We start from the raw sequence: 27,553 nt of genomic DNA on the forward strand, positions 1-27,553 counted from the left end.
ACCTATCTATATATTTATGAGACCTAAGGGGCTTTTGAGTGCCCAAACCCAAAGCAACACCAACCATCCTGCGTTTGGAAACTTAGGTAGCTAAAATAAGAAAAAAAATCATTTGATGATGAGAATATAGGATGGGGCAAGTTAATTTTGAAAATAGTTTTGATCAGCTAAAATTTATAGATATATATCTGCATTTTTTTCTTAACAGTTTCTTATTAGTACAAGCAACTTTTTTCAACATACAGTCTTTTACAAAACAAATCGCTAAATATATATAAATATATAACCCCTCGTTATGGGGTTATAACAAAATTTCTTAAATGTCTTGTGATTATGTGCCAGCAGGGATGTTTGCAGACTATGGTGAAAATATTCAAGGTGGTAGCCATGGTGGTGTGATCAAAGATCCACTTGTTTTTATAGGTGCCGGATTGAATAAAATTGGGTGAGGCTTTGACTACAGTATCATAGTGGCCCTTCTTGATTTTTTTTCTAAACTATACCCTGCAAATACCCCTGTATGCCAGGAAATGTGTGAACAAGATAAATTTGCAAAACTTGTATACTCCCATTTTGGAGCCATTGGCTGGTTCCTTCAAAAACCATAGTTTTATAGAGCCAGTGTTACCTGGCCATGGATATGCTTCTGTCACTATGTCTGTTCTGAGATGCATCAATCTTGCAAGCAAAATGGCTGTCTGATATATAAACAGTAGCTTTCTGCTCCATCCACCCAAGTATTCCCATTCCTACTATTACTTTCCCCATATATACATTCTAGAAAAAACTTCTTGTAAACATAAAAGGTATTTTTATATTAGATTATGCTGGTGATGAGAACAATCCTGACTGTATTTTATGTAATCAGAATGTTTTTATACTTTATAGCTCGGAGGCATGATCTAATGGCAATAATTGATTAAGCATCTCATAGGTTAATATATATTTTAAGAATTTTACCAAGGCAGATATATTTTTGTTGTTGATACTTTTTACTGCATCGGTGAATAACTTGAAGTTTTACATGTCACTTTAGATTGTTTTCTATAATATACTATAGGTCTCATTTATTTAACATTAAAAAAAAATATTTCTGCTTAGTTAAATTAAAATTTGATATTTTCCTGTTTCAATGTCTTAGAACCAGGATGAGTAACATGATTTTCTTCTGATGTTGTTCTCCAACTCCCATCAGCGGTAGTTAAAAAGGCTAGTTATGAGGGATAATGGGAGTTGCTGTTGGAAAAAAAAAGGGAGGGCCACTCTGGCCTACAATCAGTAGTTTTCTGATTTCAATTTATTGCATGTTTTTCAGGGATTAAATATTTATGAAGGAGAATTCTTACTTATGGCACTAGTTAATGTTGCACAGGAGAAGCATAGAATGTATCTTAATACTGTAATCCTTGCTTAAAGCAACAGAAGTGGCTCTTTCAAAATAGAGGAAAAGCAGGGAAAATATATGGGGGGGAGATCTGCTTTTCCTGATGCTTTTTTCCCCACAGGAAACTATTTGGGCAGGTTAAAGACTCTTCTCCTAACTTATTGGTAAGAAAGCAGCAGGAGGAAAGATTTGAATGTGGGGAAAATCTTCCTCCATCCCTCTCCCTCTCTCTCTCCCTCTCCTCCCCTTCTCTCACACACAGACACACATACACCATATAAATCTCAATTCTTCAGGACACTGAGTAAATAGCAATAGAAATAGCAGTTAGACTTATATACCACTTCATAGGGCTTTCAGCCCTCTCTAAGCGGTTTACAGAGTCAGCATATTGCCCCCACAGTCTGGGTCCTCATTTCACCCACCTCGGAAGGATGGAAGGCTGAGTCAACCTTGAGCCGGTGAGATTAGAACCGCTGAACTGCAGATAACAGTCAGCTGAAGTGGCCTGCAGTACTGCACCCTAACTACTGCGCCACCTCGGCTCTTTTTAAAAAAACACAAATTGCTTGGTTTTCTGCTGAAATGGTAAACGTATGCCTAGCTGTGTAACTTGAATTCACATGTAGAAGATTTGTGAGATTGGATTATTCTTCTAGGTAAAAAGTTATTTCACTATAAATGGTTTCTAACAATATGATTCTTCTTCCTAGTTTTTTATGTACAGCCAGGCACCAACTGATCATTTCCCTGAGAATTAAACCAAGCTTCTAGACCAGCTACCTGTCCATCATGTTATGATTCTCTATGTTTAGTAGATATATCACATATGCTATATTCCATAGAACTTACATATGATTATCACAGTATAAATACATGTGGTATCAATTCAGAATAGCTCATTTATTTAAAGTGTTGTTTTTTTAAATATACAGTTATTACCTTTTTCCTGTAATCAACATCGAAAATGATATGGGAAACCCCAGCTACTTTAATATACATATGCTGTTTTCAGTTGGCATTCTGCAATACACTTGGGTACTGGATACTCAGTTCAAAGTTTCAGCTGTGATTTGGACAAGAGTATTTTATATACTTTGTTTGCTTCCCATGCATAATCTGTATTTTTTTAATGTAGTTTTTCTGTTTCAGTTTTTCTCTGGTGCAGACTTGGTTCTGCCATTTTCAATATTTATTATTCTCTACGTTTGTTCTTAAATAAAATCTGTAAAAACGTCTTCTGACTTAGCCTCTCCATTTTTAACTAAATTACCCCAAAATGTATTTTGCTTCCTGCATGTTAGTAGAACAGAAAGCACTTTGTTTCTTTCAAAATGAAAAGTTACCTTCATGCTCTACAACTATAAATAATGGACAATGGGGAAGAGGGCTTTAAATGTTAATATTTAATACAAAATATTATTTGGGGACAAAAGGTATGTTGTATCTATTTATTTTATTTATTAAATATATAAGGACACCCTCCTCCTGTAATACTAAAACAATTTAAAACTATAGGATCACAAGGATCTGAAACTCTCTAACCATATAATGTATCCCAGGAAAAGGCTGGGTTTTAAGGGCTCTTTTAAATAAGGCCAGGGTATGGGCCAAGCAGGCCAAACAAATCCTTGGAGAAATGTTCCTGAGGATAGGTACTGCAACAGACAAGATATAATTCCTGGATTCCACCAGTAGCATTGTTTACATGATAGGATCTGGAGCATGCCAACGCTTCCGGATAATAAGAATGGGAAGAAACTGCAGATGACAAATGATTCCTCAGATGACAGCTTCTATGTCATTTATAAGAGAATTGGATGCAACTCATAAATCATAGGCTCATTTCTGATGCTTGAATATGTTTCCCTTCCTCTTTCAGAGTGGAAGTACAACAAAAACAAATAGGGATTTGAGTGATTAAGTTGCATCTATAATATAATATGGTTAATTATGTTTTGTAATATGGATGCTGGTTTTATTTGATATTTGGAATTATTTCTAATTAAAGGGTATATTAATGTTTTGAAGATCTTGCCCTAAGTCTTATTTGTACTTGGGGCATATTGTATTGGGTAACTGGTTTGTCATTATAGAATTAATAAATAAATAGTTTTTGCTCTTTCAGCATTCCTATGGAATGTATGAATTGGCCTGCAGGAATCACATATGCAACTTCTGTTTAAGATTTAATGACGTATATGTTGAATATGAAAACCCACGATGGAATTCTAAGGAAATTTAATGGCATATATGTAGAGCCCATTCTGATTTGAAATTCACAGCTATAAGAATTCTCATCTGGGAATTCTCTACATGGACACCCAAATGTTTGCAGAATTCTGTTCACGATTCTCATGCTAAACACTAAAGAGACCTGTGTCCAGGAAAGAACAGAATGTGGATTGGGCTGCATATTTAACTCATTTTTGGTGCCTTGATATATCCCTTCCAGCTACTAAAAGCAGGAACAAGTAGGCAAGCCTTATGCCTTTCAAACTTCAAAAGCAGTTACATACATTTCAATCTTCATGTCTTCATAATCAGTATCTGAGATGTTCACATCTTGCTAATATTATCAAATAGAATATTTTTCTATAGTAATTTTGGCAAATGAAAATTAACAGATGCAAGTTATATCTACAAATATCTATAATAATAGATGTAGAGAAAGAGTTGTATCATAGACTGATATTTACTGATGTATGTAACATTTTAATGCAAACCAAGTAAAATATACGAAGTATTGCTCAGAGGGGTATTAGTATTTTAATATATGCACACTCAATTTACAATTGTTTAATTATAATCCCCATGTTAACATTAAACATGTAATTGTCAGTGGAAATTGTAATTGTCAGACTAACTTCACAATAGGACAGAGACAGGGACATAAGACTGTTCACAACAGTATCCAATCTGAATACTTGTCAGTGTCTGGTGTTATAAAATTTACACAAGTGTAAGTGTTCTCAGAGGCTAATGGGCAGGCTTAATGGCTAAGTTTCCTCCCTACAGGGAATCGTGTAAAGAGAACAATTTCTGCATTCAAGAAATCTGAAATATGAACAAGTACTTTTTTTTTAAAAAAATACATTTTTATTTATTAGTATGCTGTCTTCAGTAAGAGAAATTGCAGCAGTTGCCTTAAAAGCTGGGAGTTTTGAGGAACTAAAGTGAAAACCTCCCGGAATGCATCAAGACTGGACGTTCCCATTATTTGTACATAAACAGGTGAAAACATTTGAGACGAATAAGTTGGATGTCTTTGATGCAGATCACTGGACGATCAATAGCCGGACTTTGTGACCTCATAAATGCGTGCACTCTAGTCCCGCCCACTAAAAGCCTATCCGTATAAAAGGTCCTCGGGGCTCTTTAACTCCAGAGGAGGCTCCGGCAAGGGGCAAGAAAGGAGTGATCTCGTCGCTGACAAGCGCCAAAAAAATTTAAAGAAGGTTGGGGAATTTTCAGGACATCCGCGGGACTGTAGTGAGAGGCTTGCCGGCCTCTTACGCCTGGCACAGTATCAGAAGGAGGGAGGGCAAGTGGGAGGGAAAGGCACAAGCCGCGGGACCCTTTCGGGGGGATGTGCATGGGCAGATCGGGGGAATGTGCAGCAGCAGATATCAGAAGTGTCACCCGAGCCAGCAACATATACAACGGCTTGGCCCGAGAGACTGCTTTGGTGGCTTGGCTGATCGACGTCTGTTGCAGAAGTTCCCGCCTTCGCAGTTTAGCGATTAAGTAACTGCGCGTTGTGTACATTTCCGAGGGCAAAACCCCTGAAACCGTAAATGTTCTTCCCTAAACTGGCATTCTCTAGAGCCGTCGCACAACTCCCACCATCAGTATTCTGCTTTGTATCTGAGGCAGAAAGCTTATTGTAGTTGCCGGGTGAGCTTGGGTGTGTGTGTATGAGTGTAAAGTGATCTTTAAGAAAGAAGCACTCAGAGTTAAAAGGCAAAAGGCCAGTCTTTCAGGAATATGTAAGTGGCAATTTCACCACCCAGAGACCTTGGATACAAGTTGGGTGGCAAATACACTTCATAGTAAATAAAATATACTGTCTTGGAAGAGTTTTACCTATCATGAACACTAAAGATTATAAAGAGTACAAGTGTGGTCCTCTGCTCCAAGTTTATTTCTTGATATACCACAGTTAGCATGTCAGAATCAGAATTGAAAAATAACATTTAAACTACTGAATTCAATTCTGCTGCAGGCAGGAATCCAAATGAAAGAATCCTGAGATTGCTGTCTAGTCTCTGCTTAAATACTTTCAATGTATAGGACCTCAAAACCCTTTTGAGTGGTTCCATTGCCAAATGGCTCTTACAGTTCGGTGGGTGTTTTTTCTACGATAAAAATCTTCCTTTGTGTCAATCAAATCCACTATTCCAGGTCTTATCATCAGGGATGAAAGAGTACAGATGTTGACATTCAAATCCTTTCAGGTACTTGAAAATCTCCATCATATCCCATCCACTTATTCCATCTTCTGTGGGCAAAACATTTATAGGCCTGGGTGAATTTCAGTCATTCTGCTGCACTGAAATGCTTGGCCTCATGCAGGTGTGCAACTTTCTCAACATGCAGAAGTAGAATTGGGCTGGTTTACCTTAAATATCTGTACAGCTTCAGTGGCATGCAGTGTATATGAGCAGGAATTACTTTTCCTGAGCCAAGGATCTTCACTGCTCTGCTGCACTGGTTAGAAGCAGGACGCTTCTAACCAGTGCAGCAGGTTTGAATGAGTGCTTGCTAAAATCTTCATCAAATCAAAGGACCTTTTCAACTATTTGTTCAGCTCCATATTCCTTTAATCTGCCTTCATAGAATTTTGTTTCCAGTTGGTATATCCTCTTGCCTTTTTTAAACTATTCTTGTTTGAATGCATCCTTGTTAAAATGGAACGACTAGAATTTTGAGTCCCAGTGCAGAATAAAATGAAACGATTATTTTCTGTGATCTGGAATCTGTATTTCTTTTCATGAAATCTGGAAGTGTATTTGCCTTTTTGGCAGACATATTATACTAATGGCTCACACCGGTATTTATTTTGCAATAAACTCTAGTTTCAAGATACTATTCACGATTGACAGGCCAATTATTTTTCATCCTGTACCTGGCCGTTTGTTTCCCGAATGAAAAGCTTTGCATTCATTCCCATTGAATGAATTCAATAATTATTTTATTTACGGCCCATTTCTTTAACCAAGTAAGCTTATTTTGAAATATCTTTCTTCAACTTTAGATGTCCTTCCCACTTTCCTGCCATCTTCAAATTTGATAAAAGTGTTTCTACCATCTCTTCCTTCATATTTTAGGGACAGAGGCCCACACTTTAACTAGCTTGCTATTGAAATATTGTGGAATCCTTTGACAAATGCTTTGCTGAAACCAAGAAAGTCTATGTCTAGCATTTCCTTATTCTACTAAGAAGGTTATCCCATCAGAATAGTAACATTAGTTTGGCAAGATTTGCCAAATCCAGACCGGAAAATTACTGCATTGTTTTCAAGGTGCTTACATAAAATCAACTGCTTTATGATTGCCTTAGAACCTACTGTATACTGGTGTCAGATTGAATAATTGGATTCTTTTTTAGAAGAGAAGCATTTGCCTTATTAATTCTTTTAATTCTATTTCTTCATCTTAGTCTTTAAGATGCCTGATGAAATCTATAATATCCTGCTAGAGAAGACTGAGCCAAAATAAGAAGTGACTAATTCTGTCATTTCATTATCTTTTTGTGTTTTTCCATCTTTGGTTTCTTTTCTTTTAAAGAGATCTGAGGTAGTCTGTTTTATTGTTTCAACATCGTTTGTCAAACTTCCAACAGTTTTTGAGCTAGTCATTCCTCTCAATCTTTTCTCAATCTTGCTTTGTGCTTTTTCTTCCTTGATGGCCTGGCCCTCTTTTTATATCCTATATGTGGGGTTTTTTTTTGGGGGGGGGGGATTTCCTGTAATCTTTTTGTAGCCATAGTGGCTTCTGTTGTCTTCCATTTCCAGTACCTTTCCTTGAATTATTTCCAGCTGTTCCTTTAGGAGTAAACTGGCATACTAATTTGTCTGTAGTTTCCCTTAAAATCAAGAACTTCAGCATTACACGATTACTGCTGGTTCATTTATCATTTATTTTCCCTATTGTATAATATTAAATCAATGATATTTGATGTTCTTATGTCTTCAACTGCCCCTTAAAGGGAAAAAGTTTTCAGCAAAGCAAAGCAAAAGTTTCCTGGAAAATCCATGCTTGACAGAATTTGGCTCTCAACAGATGCTGAGGCATGGAAATCCTTTGTCTATACCAGTGATGGCTAACCTTTTTGTTGTTGGGTGCCAAAAATGGCACTCATGATACAAAGTGCATCCCCCACATATGCATGCACGCACAACCCCCCCCCCCCCACGCTCCCCCCATGTGCCACATTGCTCGCCTCCAAACTGAGTTTGGTATTTCCTCCGGGGAAGTGTAGGAGACTGTTTTCGCTCTCCCCAGGCTCCAGGAAAGCCTCCGGAGTCTTGGGAGGGTGAAAAACTGGCCCAGTGGGCCTACTGGAAGTTTGGAAACAATCCATTTCCGGCTTCCAGAGGGCATACGGGGGGGGGGGGGAGAGCGATTTTGCCCTCCACAGGCTCCAGGAAAGCCCCTGGAGCCTGGAAAGGATGAAAAACAGGCCCAATGGCCCTACTGGAAACTCATTTCTGAATTTCCAATAGCCCCGTTGGGCCTGTTTTTTGCCCTCCCTGGGCTCCGAAGGCTTTCCTGAAGCCTGGGGAGGGTGAAAATGGCTTCTCACGGCCCTCCAGAAGGCCGAAAATCAGCTTGCTGGTGCGCACTGGAGCTGCCAGCTCACGTACCAGCAGATATGGCTCTGCGTGCCATCTGTGACACATGTGCCATAGACTCCAATAAGAATATTGTTTTTATTTGTTCCTTTGTTTAAAATCCAGATACGCTATATACGTTAATTAATTTGGGGGTTTGACCAGGGCTTATCTTACATAGCAACTTAGTGCAGTTTCTCCTCATTCTTCTATTGCTTTTGTTCCTCTAGAATATATTGCTGTATTCCAATAAGACTTATCTCAGAAAGTCTCTGATTATTGTCATATTTTTCTCCCTGTGATAAAATTGTTTACTTTCCAAATTTGGGGATTAGAATGTAGGTCTTAAGCTTTACAAACAACTTTTCCTAATTTTTCAATTTGTGATTTAACCACATCACTCACAGTTTCTTTTAAACTGCATACCTTTATTTGATATTCTAATTTCACTATTTTTCTGGAATCACTTTAATGTCCTCTTGATCAAGTTTCTTATGCTTCAGTTCCACATATTTTAACTGATTTATTTGCAATTATCTTAATTATTTGCCATTTATTTACTTGCAGTTTACTGCCATATTCAGTAGGGACTTATAAGAACATGAGAATAAGATTGTACCAAAAGTAATGAAACATTGGTTTAAAATTCTAAAGAAATTCTACAGCCATTAAAGTTGGCCCTGCCTTATTATCTCCTTTGTTTGATATTATACACAATTTCAAGAAGTAACACATTCAATTTAAATCTAACTTTTGAAAGTAATATCCTGACGTCGATCAACTCAATCTGAGCTAACGTTGTTTGAGAGCTACCTTATGCCTCATCATGATTTTTGAAATGATTTGTTCAATGATGACACAAAACAAATTTGCACCCAAAGTTTGTATGCACTAGGCTTTTTTCCCCTGTCAATCAATTCACCAGTCAGTAGGAGAGGTGCATATAAATGCACATGAAGCCAACTTGAGTGGATTTGATTCGTAAATGCTCTTAGGATAAATCTTCAAGTTTTATAAAGATGAATCCACAAATATTATAAGGCTAGATTAATGTTTGCTGATTTGATACATTCCAAATATGTTAAAGTCCTGTAATCTTATAATCAATACTGACGATGCTTAGTCTAAGATTATAGCAGTTTAAATCCAACATATATGGTGTCATTGGCTTGGGAGAGGCTGAAGTACAGACTGTTGGGGTGTCACAATCTTTTTTCATGCCTTTTTTTTCAGTTGTGAATTTGCAGTTTCATGTTCAACTGGCAACAATGCATACTGCAAAGCCCAGGATGGTGGTCCCATATGGCCTCAAGACTCTACTTGAAGGAGTGAGCAGGGCAGTTCTCAAAGCTAGTCCTTCCAACATCACTGAGTTTGCTGCTGAGTATTTCAAAGAACTTATAGTTTTTCGAGAAGGTTTGTCTTTTCTTGTTTTAAAAGGTTAAATATGCACCAGTATAAGCAAACCAACAATCATCCAAACTATTGTGTCCTTATATTAGCTCTGATCTGGGGTGGGCTTCAAAAATGCCAGCAATTGATTCTTTTCTTTGCCCGGTTGCTGGGTGGGCATGGCCATGGTGGGCGTGGCCTAGTTGGCCGCCTGCATCATGGTGTGTGTGTGTGTGTTTTCGCCTTCCCTAGGTTCCGGAGGCTTTCCTTGAGCCTCTGGGAGGGTGAAAACTGCTTCCCCCAGGCTCTGGAGGCCCTCTGGAGGCCAGAAACGGGCCTGGGAGGTCCATTCCCCCCCCCTGCCCAAACCTCTGTGAGGGCCCTGCACTTACCTCACTTCCAAAATGGGCCACGTGGAGACTCTTGGGAAGGGAGGGGCTGGAGGGAAGGGGCAGAGTGGGTGGGGCCAGCCAGATGTGGGATTTGGTGATTCTCCCAACCGGCCATAACATAGCTACAGGTTCTCCCAAACACAAGTGAACCCGTAGCAGCTTAGCCCTGTGGAAATGTGTTTCACATATCAGTTTTGTATGAGCAGAGATTTAGGTCCATAAATTGATTGTCTTTCTCCATCTTTTCTTTCCAGAACATCCTAATTTAGATATTAAAGAACTGGTGAGAGAATTTCATATGACAAGAGGTATGAGATTAGCACTAAAAATGATTTGTTGCTAGGGCCTGACTATACGTTATTTAATGTAACTTGTTTTCTTTTAAGGGGAGATTTTAAATAAAATATAAATGTAGTTGCTAAGGCTGTATTTGAAAGTGGAAGAGAAGACTTTCCTCCCTGACATAGTTTTTACACTGAAAATCATCCATCCATCCTAGCTAAGATTATAAATCTGAAAAACCAAAGGTGACTTATATTTGTGTGAATTAAATATAACAAAGAAACCCCTAATTTAAAAAAAGATCAGCTGGGCAGTTGGTTGAAATAGCAGAAGTATGAAATTCTTGGTTCTATAGAACGAAGCCTAATGCTTCATACTTTTGTTCACTAAAACAAGACGTGAGAGACAGATTGGGCAGACAGAGAATGTAATTTTAGTGTAGTCCAGGAATGTCCTGCGGATTGGAACAATTTATTGAGAGAATGTTGAAGGGTTGATAAGCAAAAGGAAAGATTTTGAGTTTCTACCAGGGCTGAGATTGTACCATATCACTATGGGAAAACTTTATATTCCTCATCAGTCTACAGTTATCTAGCTGGGACTTAGGGAGCTAGGATGATTAAAACAGGAAGGATGATAGATTGCTTTCATTTAGATTCCATTACTGTGCAGGGGTCAAACTTTAATGCCTTGCTAGACACCCTGCAAATCTAACACTCTGTGATTCTTCTGTTTCCTGTCTAAGTCTAAGCAGTTTTTGAAAGTCTCTAGCTATTCTGAATTTTTCATTTTGACTGCAGCTCTGAGGACTCGCACATTTTTTGAAAACTAGTATTTTTACTTTAAGTAAGATTAGGTGAGTATCTGGCATCCTGTAAAATAGGGATACCAATCTTCCTTACCAAGAATGCCCCTGGATTCCATATGGGCCCCAGAGACATTCAACTGATACAAACATGTTTTAGCCACAACCACATGCAAATATGGCTTCTATCATGCATAGTGAAAAAAGAGATTTTGTTTAACAGACTGGGATTAACACAAATTGATTTATATTGGTTGAACCTGATTGGCTAAGTATTTCCCCCCCCCCCCTCCTTGCATCTTGCATATGGTTTACTAGGCATGAGGTTTGTACTAATTGGTTTTACATTAAATGATTCCAGCAATTTAGGTTAGCTAGATACCTGCATTTAATAAAGTAATACTAGGTTCAGACCGAGCAAGATTGATGGATGGAGATAAGATTGATGGATGGAGTAGCCTTAATATTGCTGTCCATGAAATACTCCGCTCACAAATTGTGTTTGTATGTGAGCAAACGGAGTAGCAGAAAGAAAGAGTTGTTCATGTTGTAACAGAACACAGTCTTTGTAGCTTAGCCCTGGTGAAGATATCTGTTCCATTGTTCTGCATCTTAATATAGCAATGTTATAGTTTTTTTTTTAAAAAAATGGCATATTTGGTAAAGAGTAAAGGTATGTTCCTTTACATATTTCTCTTTTTTAATTCAAATTTTTATTTTATTCAAGAAAATATTAAAATACAAAACTCCCCAAAAATTAAAAAATAGAAAAAAAGAAAAAAACCTAGCAAGACACTAGGAAAGCGCATTGTTTAAGAAAAAGAAAAGAAAAACTAACCCCCCCATTGAATACTGATTAATACGTTACTGCAAAATTAATTGATTAATTTTAATTAATCAATTAATTAAAATGAAACATGCCCAAAATATTTTAAACTACCAAATAAATCCATTTGCAAATACAGTCACTAACCTGTCATCTATATACTCTATTAATGACACTATACTTAACAGGAAGAACAATAATAATTAAGACAAGGTTAAAGTTTTAGAACCTTTGTTAACAAATAATTAATGTGAACAACTTGTAGAAAATTTTCCATGGTATCTTATCTATCCCATATCATCCCAAAGGTTAATAGTAATTCATCAGTAATTACTAATATCATTTGTTTCTTAATGCAATTTCTTATCAATTTTCTGGTTAAAGATAGTAAGTTCAGTCTTCAATGTTGATCTATTCTCCTAACAAATTTAACAAATAAAATTGCTTCTTGATTAAGTGTGATAAATCCATTTCCCCATTTCCCTCAATCCTCCTCGAGAAAAGCCAATTTGCTTCTCCAGTCAGTGTAATTTCTGCTGTTGTAAAAGACTGCAGGCTTGAACTTCCAAGAGCTGTATGGCATCACCTCAGTTCAGTGGTGGGTTTCAAAAATTGTTGGAACCTACTCTGTGGGTGTGGCCTCCTTTGTGGGAGTGGCTTGCCACCCATGTGACTGGATATGAAATTATGAATTAGTACTTAGGTCGGTCCAAGTAGCTATTCAGAAGTTAGTAGTTAGAAGCAATCGTAAAGCAAGATATGGAATTAAAACCAGAAATATTTTGTTGGCTATTTGAAAGGGAGTATAATATATATTTAATTTTATACATGTTAGCAGCTGCTGGAATTGTTTTTGCACAACAGTGGAAAAACAGAGATATGTAAATGAATAAACATTACAATGTGCAGGAATAAATAAATTGACAATTAAAATCAAGAAGGCTTTGAATACTTTTTCAGGTGGGATTGGTTTTAGCAATTGCCAACTAACGGAAACAGAAATTAGAAATCCAAAAGTATGAAAGAAAACATCAATTATGTAAAGAAAGGTCCCTAAAATGTATAAGGAAATATTACTAGATCATTATTAATGCGTAGATAACTGCGGGACATGACACACCCACCAGTGGTGGGTTTCAAAAAAATTTGGAACCTCTTCTAACCGGTTCGGTAGATTTGACGAACCGGTTCTACCGAATAGGTGCGAACTGGTAGGAACCCACCTCTGCCTCAGTTACAATTCTAAGTCTGCGTAGGCCCAATTTCTTTCCGACAAATTAATTTGTTTCAAATTACATTCCTTTTTTTTAAATTCTAATTCCAGAACAAAACGCCTCTGAATATTTTCCATAGCCATAATTTCACCAAATTATTTAAAGAAACTTTCAACTAAAGTTTGCATGATCAAATGGTCTCTTCAGCCAGCTCCGTTCTATGTCTATGTCTATTTCTATGTCTAGTTTAATAGAAAGAAGGACTAGGGAAGACATGATAGCAGTGTTCCAATATCTCAGGGATTGCCATAAAGAAGAGGGAGTCAAACTATTCTCCAGGGCACCTGAGGGCAGGACAAGAAGCAACGGGTGGAAACTAATCAAGGAGAGAAGCAACTTACAACTGAGGAGAAATTTCCTGACAGTTAGAACACTTAATCAGTGGAACAACTTGCCTCCAGAAGTTGTGAATGCCCCAACACTGGAAGTCTTTAAGAAGATGTTGGATAGCCATTTGTCTGAAACGGTATAGGGTTTCCTGCCTAGGCAGAGGGTTGGACTAGAAGACCTCCAAGATCCCTTCCAACTCTGCTATTGTATTGTATTGTTCACATATAATTTGATTCACTGTTGTTCTGTGTAAAGTTAACCAGAAAAGAAAAAACACTAAAGCAGACTTGCCAAAGTGGCAGCCTGCAGGCCAGATGAGTGACATGCAGACCATGCCCACCTTGGGTCCACAAGGTCCACATATATTATGTGATGCGATCAAGTTTGACACCCATGCACTAAAGCAAAATGAAGGGAGAAAAAATTAAAGGCACAGGAAAGATATTTTCTGGATAATGTCGATCCAAAGTTAAAAGAAAAATTAAAAAAATAAGCTCCAAATATTTTGCGAGTTAATAAAGTACAAAACTACTGTGGTCTAATATTGATATAAATCAAATAAAAGCACTTCACCATCCAAGAACATGCTGTGTGTTCATATAGAAAAGCCAAAATATTCAAAGCACAACATAAATCAAAAGGGAAAGGGAAAAAAACCCCAGATAAAATCCAGCAAGGGATCAAAGTAGTTCAGTATTCAACCAGTTCTTTTCACCTCTTTGCACATATTTCATTTCATTTCTCAGCTCTGTACACTGCACGTATTCTCTTTTCTTGACTACTGTACTAGTGACAGCTGTCAGGTTACCACAATATGCCAGGCAAAAATACATTTGTGACTCGAGATAACACTATTGACACAGTATGCCTACTCACAACTTTTGGTTACGATTACCCAATCTAACATTTCTGGATTTGCACACTACACCAAGCCTAAATGAACCAAAAATAGCTTGGTGATATGACAAGCTAAGCTAGTTTGTGGTCTGTTGTGCCATGCAAAAAAAGCATCTGTGATCTTGAATTTGTCTTTCACTCTATTTCTGCTAGAAATTCCTGGATATTTTTACTGCAGTCTGTATAATGTAGCTTAAATTAAAAAAATGTTTTGCGGTTATTTGATTGGCTAACCTTCCTGCCTGTATGCTGTCGTGCCTCCCTTTGCCGTTTTCCCTCTTACTTCATTGTTTTGTTCCCCCCCCCCTGCAAAAAAACCCACCTCTCTCCCACCACTAGAGGGACCTCAAGTTTAGTTGATCTCAAAATGCTTCCTCCTTTTATTTTGTTCTGCCCTGTCCTATTATGAAATCACTTTCTCCAATGTGTTGCCCTTCAAATAGGTTGAGCTATAACTATAAATTATCTCCTAGTTCAATGGCTGGCAGTTATAAAAGCTGAAGTGCAATACATTTGGAAAGGCAGCAAGTTGGAAAAGGCTGTTTAAACACCCCCACCATTGAGAACTACCTGAAATTTTAGGCAGGGTTTTCCAGTCTGAAATCTTGTATATATTATACTGTATATAAGTACTTGGGCTAAGGTATGGCAATACCTAAGTTGGATTACATAGCATACTAAATCATTGATGTTTCTGCCTTAGCATGACATGATTTGTAGTAATCACTAATGGTTTAATGACAGTTAAGTTGAAGCCTGATTAAAAAAACATGACAGTCTAATGTGTGAACCTGGATTATAAATTGACCCATAGAAATGAGCAGAGCTTAAATTAATCATAAGAAACTTTCCTATTGATTTCAGAATTTTTCCTTAGTAAGACTAAATCTGAACCATAATTGAAATTATAGCAGATGGTAGAACCAAACTGACTCTGTCTGATTTTGAAAAAGCTAAGTAGAGTTGGGCTTGATTAACAGTTGGATGAGAGACCATGATGGATTAATGCTATGGTGGACCACATCCATATTGTCGCCAAGAAAAAACAAAGGCATATCCTTGAGTTCATCAAGGGTTAGGGTTTTAGAGGAAGCAATTAATATAATTAAAATTGATTTCCCCAGATGTGCCTCTCTTCAGTTTCCAGAATTCTGATCAGAATGGTTATGGTCATAGTTGAGAAGTTAAAGGTCCACATAGTGGGATGCCTAGGTTGGCAAAAGCCGTTTAGAATCAACTTTACATTTCACTTGATTAAACTTTTTGAACTTCAATTTCCCTTTTACTAATAATATTAAACTGGCTCCATTTGTCACAATGTGTAGCATTTTTTTTTCATATTTTTTCTGTCATTTAATTTCCGAACATTTGAATTGATTCAGCAAGTGCTTCTGATAAAGCTCGTTCTCCACTAACTTAGTGCCTTCTGAAAACATGTACTAAAGTACCTTTCATCTTTGGGAATCGCTCATTTGCTTAATTTGTTCTTTCTACATTTATGTGATTTACCAAATCAGTTTCAGGCTGTAAGCATTAGATTAGGAAGAGTGATTTAATGAGTGGGGGGAATGGAATGATAGAAAATACTAGATAAATTAAAGACAGAGAAAATGTTGAGCAATTTTTGCAGGACTATATTCATTGCTCATTTACCTTTTGGATTATCTCGTGGTTCATTTTCTAGAAGGATTTCTAAAACCCTTAAACATCCTCAAAACGTGTGGTGTGGTTTTGGGAATGATGCAGAAATAGAAAGGATCATTTATAAAGCACATATCTGTGATCATTTTCTTCACATAAAAAAGCTGTTTTCCCCATAGAAACAAAATTAATTGTCTTCTTTAATCAAAGCAGTCAATTTTGCCATCTCTGCTAACTCCATCAACTTTTGCAGCCATTGGGGGAATCAAAGTATCCTCCTGTGCATAAACTATTCTTGCTGCCATCAACAGTTCCAATTTTTTAAAGGTCTTTATCCATTAAGTCTAAGAGTATCTAGTTTTATTTTTATATTCACTTTAATAATCTTCTGTACTAAGATGTGAATATCCAATATTTCTTTGCTTTGCCACATGTGCACTTTAAATGGTAAAAAGTTCCTTCTTTATGTTTACGTTTCCAACATTACTTTGAGTTCCCTTTATACATTCTTGATAATTTGTCTAGTGTTAGATACCAACGGTACCATATCTTATAAAATTTTATTTTAAATTATAATTTAATGTGAACTTTAGATCTTTTGTCCACATGTTCTCCCATTGTTCGAGGCATCTTCGCAGAGAACCTTACTTTATATTTACTTTATTCTTAAGATGCTATCTCCAACAAAGTGATTATTGAAATCAACATTTATTTTAATCTTGTTGTTGTTAGTTACAAAGTCCTGTTCAACCCATCATGACCCCATGGACAATGTTTCTCCAGGCTTTTCTATCCTCTACCATTCCCTGGAGTCCATTTAAGCTCACGCCTACTGCTTCGGTGACTTCATCCATCGACCTCATTCTCTGTTGTCCCATTCTTCTTTTGCCCTCAGTCATTCCCAGCATTAGGTTCTTCTCCAGTGAGTCCTTCTTCTCATTAGGTGGCCAAAGTATTTGAGTTTCATCTTCAGGATCTGGCCTTCTAAAGAGCAGTCAGGATTGATCTCTAGGACTGAGTGGTTTGATCGCCTTGCAGTCCAAGGCACTCACAGGAGTTTTCTCCAGCACCATAGTTCAAAGGCCTCAATTCTTTGGTGCTCAGCCTTTCTTATGGTCCAGCTTTCACAGCCATACATTGCAACTGGAAAAATCATAGACTTGACTATATACACTTTGGTTGGCAGGGTGATGTTTCTGTTTTTTAGTATGCTGTCAAGATTTGCCATAGCTTTCCTCCTCAGGACCAATTTTAACCTTATCATAACATAAATACCCATGCCATCCAAATTTTAATCCATGGCCTTCCAGCTCAAGTAACCTCTTATTTTGAAGAGTCACCCATCCATTAGCCAGATTAAACAACAAGGATCAAAATATAATTTCAAATCTGGTAAACCCAAACCCCCTCTTTCCTTAGCATTTTGCAATAATTTATATCTAATTCTTGGTTTTTCCACTTGCCATATAATCTCTTTAATGGTTTCCAGGACATATAGAATGTGGGGCTCCAAAGAACTTTTAAAAAGAGGTTTCCTTATGCTAAATCTGATGGACTATAAACAGTTATGCTTATTTTAGCTGGCAATCTGTCTAGCTCAGTATTTCTCAACTTCAGCAAGGTTGAAATGTGTGCACTTCAACTCCCAGAATTCCCCCAGCTAGCAAGTCAACACATTTTAAAATTGCTGAAGTTGAGAAACACTGCTCTAATTTTAAAGAAGGCTTCCCACCCTCCCCCAACCTAATGCCTCTCAGTAATAGGCATTAAAATCCTTCTCTAGGGCAAAGCTTGCATTCGCAGCATCGGATTCTCCTTTCTATACAACATTTGAACAGCTGGTGGTCATACACCAAATCTCTTCCCAAGTACTTTATGTATTTTGACTTCTTTTTAGTGAGGTTTAATTTTTGTTTGTGTTTACTTCTGTGCCATGCCACCCAGAGTCACCTCGCTTGCGTCGATTGGCCTTATAAATGTGTAAAACAAATAATTAAAAGAAATACACAAAATGAATGTGGGAAACGGCCAACATTGCTGTGTGATGGATTATTACAAAAGCCTGCAGACATTATCTCATCTGCAGCCATAGGCCAATGTGTGCAGTTAAATGAACGGAGTAACCTCTGGCTCCACCAATCATGTACAGCCTTGTATTAACCACTTATTACATGTTTTCCCTAATGGCAGAGGAAAGACTGGCTAAAATGTACCCGAATATACCACAGGACTATTGGAAATGTAGACAAAATCAGGGAACATATTACCACATGTGGTGGTTATGCCCAAAAAAGAAGACACAGGAATTAGATATTAGCAATGTATATGTAGACATGAAACATGTATAAATGGAAATGATACACAGTGAAGGATTGTAATTTAAGGAATGTATATATTAGTATAGATTCTGTACATACATGCATGTACAGAAGGAAATGTTGTACACAAGGAAATTGTAAAAAAAAAATTCTTTTAAAAAAACTAATACTTTTTTTTTTTTAAAAAAAAGAAAGACAGATATTTAGCTTGGAAGTCAATGGTTTTCTTTGTGTTGATGAGGGTCTCTTTTTGACACATTTCCCATTTATCTTCCTGCAGTGGAGGGATGGGCAGAAGGACCAGGAGCAGCAACACCGATGCCCCGTTCTAAAAGGGCAGATGTTGGAGATGCATTTCGGTCAGATCTTGACACGATTCCAATTCATGATGAACCCAAACGGAAGGAGAAATCGACTGACACAGAAGAGGATCAGATAAGCGAAGAGTCTCGTGAACTGAGCACCAAAACTACTCAATTCCCATCTGTTGTTGACGAATTTGTTGAAAAGGTTGGGGACGACAAGGGAGCAGGACTCGCTTATATCCCAGCTGATCCAGCTCAGCTAGCATCACAAATGCTAGGTAACGTTGAAACGATGGGTGCTGAACCTGAGTTGAAGGATGTGGCCATCTCTGTGCAGACCCTCCCCACGTTGTCCCACACTGCCAGCGAGGCAATGGCCGCGATTGCAGTTGGTCAACTAGCTGCTCCGGAACCTGCCCCGGCACCTGCCCCAGAACCTGCCCCTGAGCTTGCCCCTGAGCCTGCCCCAGCAGAAGCAGAGCCTGCTGAAGAAGAAGCACCTGCCCCAGCAGAAGCAGAGCCTGCAGAAGCAGAACCTGCTGTGGCAGCAGCAGAACTTGCTGAGGCAGCAGCAGAACCTGCTGAGGTAGAAGCAGAACCTGCTGAGGCAGAAACAGAACCTGCTGAGGCAGAAACAGAACCTGCTGAGGCAGAAACAGAACCTGCTGAGGCAGAAACAGAACCTGCTGAGGCAGAAACAGAACCTGCTGAGGCAGAAACAGAACCTGCTGAGGCAGAAACAGAACCTGCCCCAGCGGAAGCAGAACCTGCCCCCGAGGAAGCAGAACTTGCCCCAGAGGAAGCAGAGCCTGCCCCAGAGGAAGCAGAGCCTGCCCCAACGGAAGCAGAACCCGCCCCAGAGGAAGGGGACGCTGCCCCAGAGGAAGCAGAAATCAGAACTTCTGCAACTTCTCTCAGGGCTGGATCAGTCACTCAAAGTCAGAGCTCCGTCCAGGAGGAAATAGCTATCTCGGGCAGCCTGGCGGAGCAGTCACCTGCTGACCTAGTAGAACAAGCTTCCTCAGATCCCTTGCAGGAAGGAGAGCCACCCCCGCCGCTACCACCACCGCCTCCTGATAAAGATCTGTTTCAGGCAGAGGGTTGCCCAAGTGAAATTGAGCTCACATCAGACATACACATCATAAATGTGGGTGATGATGACCCCAGCGCTGGTGGAGAGCCTGTACCACCACCTTATGTAGAGCAGTTTCCACAGCAGATAGTCATTCCTTTTGTAGACACAGTAGCCTGTCTCTTAGATCCACTAACGGCTTCACTAAATTCAGGCCAGTTTACTAGTATTCTAGATCCATCTGCAGATGATGCAGAATGTGACCCTGACAGAATGGATACTACAGAGCAACTGAAATCAACTGACCCAGGTTTTATTATGTCAGGTAAGAAAGTCAAGATATTTCTGAATCCTTCCTATTCCACATTGTAATATTTTAGCTCTATAAGTAGTAGTCATTTCCATCTCCTTGGGTGCATTTATGTTGGTAAGAGCTGGCGATAAATTAGCAGGAAAGAGGTTAGTTCTCCAGCTGTAGCTGAACTAGAACTGCCAACAGTCTCAGCCATTACAGTCAACCCTGAGGGATGTTGGATATTGTAGTTCAGCCACATCTGGAAGGCTACAAGTTTCTCCACTCCTGCAATATGGCTTTGGCCAAGAAAGTGCCTCAAGGACTGGAACTGTACTTATTTAAATGCAAATAGCCATGCCAGTGCAGAGTTGAAGTAAATGAAGGTTACTCTCATTTTGGGGTGTTACAGGCCCACAGCACTTGTCAGGCAGATTGTGCATGTGTGGAATTTTTGCCTGTGGGATGCTTCCAGATGTGCAGTGGATTGTGCATAAGCCCTAAAGTTTTCTTTGCACGAGTTTGGCCTAGTTTCCTGTTCCTGTATTATATTCTTTTTGTACAGAGACGGAGAAGCAGCATGGGATGAAATTCAGCAAGGGAACACTGGTATAGAAGATGCTTGGCCTTTCATTTTCCTACCAGAAGACTTGCTCACAGTAAACTGCACAGCTTGAATCAAAATTGCATACATGCTCATGGCAGCCGAAGGAAAGTGAGATGGTGACTGTGACGAATTTTTTTAAAAAACATAGTAGACTAAACTGTGGCATTGACATGGTTTTTGCATTTAAAGGAAATGGTGGTGGTTGCCTTCGCTTGTCCCATTAGGTCCAATCTTCTCCAGATGCCTACAGAAGGTGGATTAGTTGCTTCTTACTTAGAAACATGGGATTGTTGTAACTGGAGGCCTAGCTTTCCTCCCTGGCAGGACCACTTCAAAATGTTTTCTTGCCTCTGTAATAAGTGTCTAAGCCACCATTGTTGCCAGCTGGAGAAAGATTAATGTTTTTTTATCCATTGACCTCTGATTGCAAAATCTCCCAAGAATCACGTTCTGTTAGACAGATAGGTAGGTAAGAAACAAAAGCATGTTAACAGAAGAGAGAATGCTGAAGGGTTAAAAGGATCCCGAAGCTTGTCATGGATGGATTTTTCAATATTTTAAGCTGCCAGTCATTTGAGTTCGATTTTATCATCCAACGGCTTTTGCGTTGACTCACGGGAGAGCTGATTAAAATGAATTCATACAGGACCCTAAGGCTTCACCTGTGGGGCAAGCCTGGAAAATCTAGCTGCCTGATGTTATGTTGACAAAAGGACTCTGGCACATGTTGAATGTTGGCAATTTGGCAATTTCTTGGACCTGATAAATGAATGAATGAATAACTTAAATTGAAAATGTGCCCTGATTAGTTGAATCAGCATTTTTTAAAGCTGAGCTGCAGCTTCTTCCCCACAAGGCACTTTTGCTGTTGTCCCTCTATTTTCAACATACCAAGGTCCAATTTTTTGCCCCTACAGACTCTCTCTTCTTTGTAACATGCTTCTTTGCGGCATAAAGTTGTTTGTAAAGATATGTAGTTCATACATCCTAGTAGATGGTCTTTCATGCCAGCAAATTTTTCTTTAAATTTTTATTTTATAGCCATGGCAACAAGCGAACCAGGACAGCCACCACCATATTCTAATGTATGGACTCTCTATTGTCTAACTGATTTGAAACAACAAGGTCGTAAGTCACCACCACCACCTCCACCCCTTCCATCTGTTGGAACTGGTGCTACTGTTCCCCAAGCAACCCTATTCTTATCTAGTGGTAAGGACCAGCCGCAGTATCTACAGCCGCAGATGATACAACAAGGTCAACCGCCACAAGTGTCCTCTCCAACTTATGTGATGATGGAAGATGGGAAGAAGGGAAATGCACCACCTTTCATTTTAGTGGGCTCTTCTGTTCAAAATAAACAGGACTGGAAACCTATCCCAGGCCATGCTGTTCTAACACAGCCGGACACTGCTGGTACTGTGAGGAGGTTCGCTACAATCCCTGTACCAATCGCCAGGGCAGCAGATCCAAAAATGGCCAACCCCAATTTTAACCCTGCACAAGATAGTGGCAGGCCGCCAACTCCAGTTTTTCTTTCAGTTGCCATACCTCTAGAAGATGTGATGAATGGGAAGAATGGCTCAGGAGCTGGGGATAAAGCAGCTTTTGCAGGCAGTTATGGTATAGCAGGAGAGATCACATTTACAACTGCCTCTGTACGCAGGACAGAATAACAAAACGGTGAGTGGATGCTCAAGCTTTGGTAGAGACCCTGAAGCTTGATAAAACTTGAAACACACACCTTTCAAACCTGGTGTTTTTCAGATGTGTAGCCTTCAATGTCACTGATCCTCAGTCAAATATGGACAGTGAACATGGTTGGGATTACATGAGAGGAAACTTGACACATTTGTCTGAAGAGGGCTCACAATAAAGTTGTTCCTTGGTATACTTGTTCTTCTGCCCTCATGACATTCTTGACCGATTGTTCCCAGATGTCATTCTGAGGGCACCAGCCAAACAGTGCCAGCTTTAAGCAGAACAAGTAGCTTTTTTTTTCTTTTGCAACTGAATAGTACTTTTTTATTTGAGTGGGGAGCAGGGATGCACAAGATTTGACGGGGTGCTAACATGATGACATGTTGACTCCCTTTTTTAAGGGACTGAAGCAAGTGCAGCTGCTTTAAGATGAACAAATATCAGGATATAGTGAATATATGCCCCTTTCCAGAAAGAAAGTTTGAAAAATATTTCTAATTTTATTTATATGCCACTTTGTGTAAGAGGGCAGCATACATGATTCTTCCTATTTTTGACAGGAATCCTGTCAGGTAGGCTGGGCCAAGAGAGATGGTCCAGAGCCACCTCAAGAGTGTTTCTCAACTTCCACAACTTTTAACATGTGTGGATTTCAACTTCCAGAATTCCCTAGCTGTATCATAAAGTTGCCATGGTTGAGATTCCTGCATTGGATTAGTATTAAATTTCTTAACCCCCACCCTTTTTATATATAATTCAAGGATGCAAAACAAACCTAGGACTATTGCCTCCTAATTTTCCCACAACTCTTGAGAATTGGGTTAAGGAGGAACAAGAACCTGGGTCTCCCTTCTCCAAGACTACTTTTACCATTATTCTAATGCAGGGGTGTCAAGCTTGTGCTGTGACAGTGGCGTCACGTGATATGTGGCTTTGCCCGTTTGCTAAATGGGGCATGGGAGTGGTCAGTACATGACGCATCCAGACCGTGAGCCATGAGTTTGACACCCCTGTTCTGATGGCTCACTAAAGACCCAGGGAGCAGCATGTTAAATGTTAAATGACATTAAATAGCACTATGCAGCTCTGGATTTGAAGGTGTACCAGACTGCAACCTATTCAAGCAGCCATACTGTTTTCTTGACATCATAGGGCTGCCGTTCCAAGCAGTGCTTTGATTGCAGGAAATAAATTTTGATTGAGTTGCAGAAGAGCACTCTATTTGGGCCTCTTTTCAGAGCCTTTTAAAACTTTGCCTAAATCTGCTTCCTTTGAATTTGAATTAAAACATGTGAGCTACCTTTCAATAGCAGCACTGATACATACAAACCTTTTTGGTGCATTTTTATCATTGCCTTCCTTTCCTTTCATGCATGGTGCTCTTTATCAGAATTAATGGCAGACTCCTCAAAAATTATTTCCAAGTTGTAATAATAAAAGAATAGCTGCTCTGGCTTTATTTTCCTGCCACTCTTACAGGTAAAAGAGAGATGTAGAGCCGTTTGTAAAATTAACTGAAGGACCCAGCTTACGGCATGTTTGTGCACCATATTGATCGCAATAGTATTCTCACACATTTATAGGACACTGGATTAGGACCAACTGATGTATGTTTGCCGTATAGGTCAGAACCATTCAAGCTACACTTGTTCAGAATCAGTGCCTAGTTTTTTCCTGCAAATACTATTTGCAATGCAGATTTTAGGCCAACTATGATCTTGTCATTCCATAGCGTATGTATGTATGTAGACTGAAAATGTGGTACTGCCTAAAAAGATGAAAGGGAAATTTGATTATAAAGCAGTGGTTTTTGAAGATCAAAGCATTCCAAAACCACAAAGTTTAGTGGGTTGAGCCATTGCTAAATGTACTGAGCTGATGTTTTTTTCCTCCCAGATTGAGAAGAGGTGCTGTCCAACATTTCACCCCAGAACGGAAAGCTGCATCTTTAATTTAAAATTGATTAACTAGTACAAGCAATAAAGCAGTACAAGGAATCTGAATCTTAAAGACATTTTTTCCCTATGGCTTAAGACCGGTAGCCAAGTAGCATAAAATTAAAACCAGGAGTTTCCTTATGTTGATTTCCTGTACAAACTGAAAATTTAAAAATGACTGCTAGTAAAAATGTGGACACCTTCAACAGAAATATGTTGTTAGATCATTTATTAGATTTGTGGAAAGTTTTGAAGCCTTGTCTGTATATAATCTATCAGTAAGATGAGAGACAGATCTACTTTGAAGCAGCAAAATAGAAAACAGTATTTCAAGAATGAGAAAAAAACAACAACAGATGGAACCAGAACACCCTTGCAGGCTCCTGAGCCACTCTCAATGCCATCCTTCCAACATGGGGCCAAGAGACCAAAAACAAAAATGGTTTTGCTTGTAATCTACTGAGAGCAAAGAATCAAACGGCACCTGTCACAGGACAGCTAAAGCCTTTATTTAATAGCAGTAAATATTCAGTTAACACTATTTCCAAACCACAATTAAATTATACAAGAGCAGCAATCTCTCTGGAAGTTCTGTACTCTATATTGTACAAATATATAATTTCATAAAGGTTAAAGCACCCCAAACATAGGGGTAAATTTGCTCTGTACAGTAGTGTCTCAACTGCTTTTGAAATGTAGACACTTCCGTCTAGCGTTTGCTATGACAGCATAGACCCAGGCGCATGTCTTTTCTTTGTAATGTCATGTAGTGCAGAACACTCCTTTGTGTGGGGATAAGGACTCTGTGGCCTTCCCAGGGTTGAACTACAGCTCCCATCATTCTTGACCGCTCAACATGCGATCAGGGCTGAAGTCCAACAATATTCAGACAACCACTAGTCCCATATCATATATTAGTGCACTCCAGGGTTTTTAATAAAATAAATACTTTTTTAGTTCAAATTAATTTTTTAAAGATTTAAATGGCTCTTAATTCCTTAAAGATAGCATATTAATAAAGCTTGAAAGAGAAAATTCAAAACACTGCACTAAATATGAAAAGACATTGCTAAGTGATTTTATGCATTTATCCAATTTTAATTAACTAGTAGTAGCCTGATGCAGAGAGTAAAAAATAAAATTATAAATGAATTATCTATGATCCTGTATTTTATTAATTAATAGAATGCTGTCTTAAGGAAGTTGACTAATTCTTCCCCAAAGTGTCATGCTCTTCTCATGCTTTAAGCCATAGAGTATTATAAGTCACAGATGATCATTTGTTACTGGGTTGAGAAGAAATGCCATGTTTTTCATTATATGCTACTATAATTATTATTCACCAAAGAGAAAGTCAAAACTCAAAAGCATTTTTGTTTCCCATTTAACCTGTAATTGATATTTAGTTCACAAATATGGGTAGCAATCTCCCTGTCTCTCCAAAGTACAGCACCAGTGATTATGGGCAAATACAACTCGCATTCTAGGGAGAATGCCAAAAAACCCAACACTCCCAACAGCCTGAGCTATGCTGTAGCAGGAGCACCAGTGTCATATTCGATTGCAACCTTTCAAGTTTTTAATTTTTTTCTAAGAATATAGGCATAAAGAAAACACTGAAAACTGTTTTAAGACTTGCGTTAGCCTCAGAATTTCCAATGCATTTTAATAAATATCCGGCAAGTTGAAGTAGTTTCTGTCCCAGTAGTTCCCAGAATAAATCCAGTCATGTCCGCCAGTGTGAGGATTAGGACCTTGATGAAACCACCTGAAAGAGAGAAACTGCTTAAGGAAAGAAAACTGGTGTATATTCTTATTTATGAGAAAATTTAAACTCCCATAGGTCCTGAATAACCGGAAAATTCAGTAAATAATTGTCATCCTGATCCTTAGCTTCCTCAGCTACTTATTGCTATTGATCTGTTGAAACAAAAGTAAGGGAAAATACAAAGGAAAGCTGAGTGGCATTTACTTTGAATGAAAACATGCAAATGAATTAACAATGCACTGTGGTAAAGATAAAAGGCCTTTGGGCTAGTCCTCATTTAATAACTGCCTTGGATAAATGACAACAATAATAAACTGCAATAAAAAATAATTTCCCAACCAAAGTAGGCATTTACAACAAAAGCTTTCAGTGTCAATTTCAGGCCCAGCAGAGGCCAAAGGCTTCTAATGAACTAATTAAGTTCACAGAGCTGAGCTTGTTAACTTTGAGTTAAGTGTTGTTGTGGGAAGCCTGGACTGTGAAGAAAAGTAGCTGAGGAAAAGATAGCTTGTTTAATGTCTGTGGAGATTCTCAACCATCCAGGTCATGGTTGTCCCAAAGGTGCTTTTTTTCAAGAGGCAACGACTTGTTTTTCTTTGAAGATGTTTCCCTTCTCATCCAAGGAGCTTCTTCAGCTCTGACTGAATGATGGGGATGATTTATATTCCTTGCAGACAGCTGGTCATTTGTATTCTTTTAGCAAATCACTGAGGCCACTTGGCGTTTTATCTGTGTCCTCAGGGTCACCCAAGTAGTGCAAATGGGTGTGGAGCCTTCTTGGAACGGCCTCTTGAAAAAAGCACCTTTGGGATAGTTTGTTTAAGCAATCTCTCTGCCTGAGGAGGAAATAATAAACAGTAACAACAACAAAAAAAAACAAATAGAAAATAGGCACAGGACACTATCAGAAAATTTAAATCTAAATGAAACAATCTTTCCAGAGTGTCTCAGTCACATGTTCACTTGATCACCACTTGTTTAATAACAGAGTTTTAGGAACCAACTGAAATCACTAAATGAGGACTACTTGTATTTTATCAACTGATAAGGAGCATGGGAAGGAGGATATATTGGCAAAAATCTGTTGTGGAAGAAACTTCCCCTTGGGAGTTCTGATGTTACTTTTTCTTCTTATCCACACACTTATCCAAAGAGCTGGTAGGGCAGGAAAAATTGTCAGCTCTGAGGCGACAAGAGAATTTTGGAAGCTGCCTGAAAAAGCCCACCTCTTCTCTTATCTCCCTTGAATTGTGCCAGATATGAGACCAACTAGTGAATTTTAAGCTAGTGATCAGTAGAAACGAAAGAAGTGAGTTTCTTTTCATATTGTGAGAACAGAATCTGGTTTCAATAAAAAAATACATCCATTATTAAATAGAGAACCTGATAGGACAACACAGATCATCCTCAGAAGAAACAGTAGGAGGACTAGTTGATCAGCAAAGAAAAAAAAAACTTCACAATAATCTCAGCTGAATGGGAAACAAATACATT

General features: G+C 38.6%; 2 protein-coding genes across 4 annotated transcripts in view; one reads left to right on the forward strand and one right to left on the reverse strand.

Annotated features, from left to right (window-relative positions):
- Positions 1–4,749: 4,749 nt before the first annotated feature.
- Positions 4,750–25,325, forward strand: CABYR (calcium binding tyrosine phosphorylation regulated). 3 transcript variants are annotated; one of them, XM_032222447.1, is made up of 6 exons: positions 4,750–4,842; positions 9,454–9,636; positions 10,259–10,312; positions 18,658–20,079; positions 22,196–22,336; positions 24,251–25,325. In XM_032222447.1, exons 2-5 carry the CDS (start codon positions 9,489–9,491, stop codon positions 22,327–22,329), a joined length of 1,758 nt encoding a protein of 585 aa, XP_032078338.1. In that variant the 5' UTR covers positions 4,750–4,842; positions 9,454–9,488; the 3' UTR covers positions 22,330–22,336; positions 24,251–25,325. The 3 variants fall into 3 exon arrangements, with proteins under 3 accessions (XP_032078338.1, XP_032078339.1, XP_032078340.1); XM_032222448.1 differs by having other exon boundaries at positions 18,658–18,960; positions 21,695–22,336; XM_032222449.1 differs by having other exon boundaries at positions 18,658–18,960.
- The window catches only part of OSBPL1A (oxysterol binding protein like 1A), a 72,365-nt gene continuing 69,590 nt past the window's right edge, over positions 24,779–27,553 (reverse strand). The window contains 1 exon segment of the mRNA XM_032222450.1: positions 24,779–26,059. Within this exon segment, the coding sequence (XP_032078341.1) occupies positions 25,957–26,059 (103 nt within the window). The 3' untranslated portion in view covers positions 24,779–25,956.

Source organism: Thamnophis elegans, chromosome 8, assembly GCF_009769535.1.
Source record: "Thamnophis elegans isolate rThaEle1 chromosome 8, rThaEle1.pri, whole genome shotgun sequence".
Taxonomy (NCBI): Eukaryota; Metazoa; Chordata; class Lepidosauria; order Squamata; family Colubridae; genus Thamnophis; species Thamnophis elegans.

Excerpts from the sequence above, each read along its gene's own strand:
- CABYR (XM_032222447.1), top strand. The coding sequence starts at position 9,489 with ATGCATACTGCAAAGCCCAGGATGGTGGTCCCATATGGCCTCAAGACT. Across the intron at positions 10,313-18,657 it reads AGAATTTCATATGACAAGAG|TGGAGGGATGGGCAGAAGGA; the intron begins GTATGAGATTAG and ends ATCTTCCTGCAG. Across the intron at positions 20,080-22,195 it reads CCCAGGTTTTATTATGTCAG|TTGCCATACCTCTAGAAGAT; the intron begins GTAAGAAAGTCA and ends TTTTTCTTTCAG.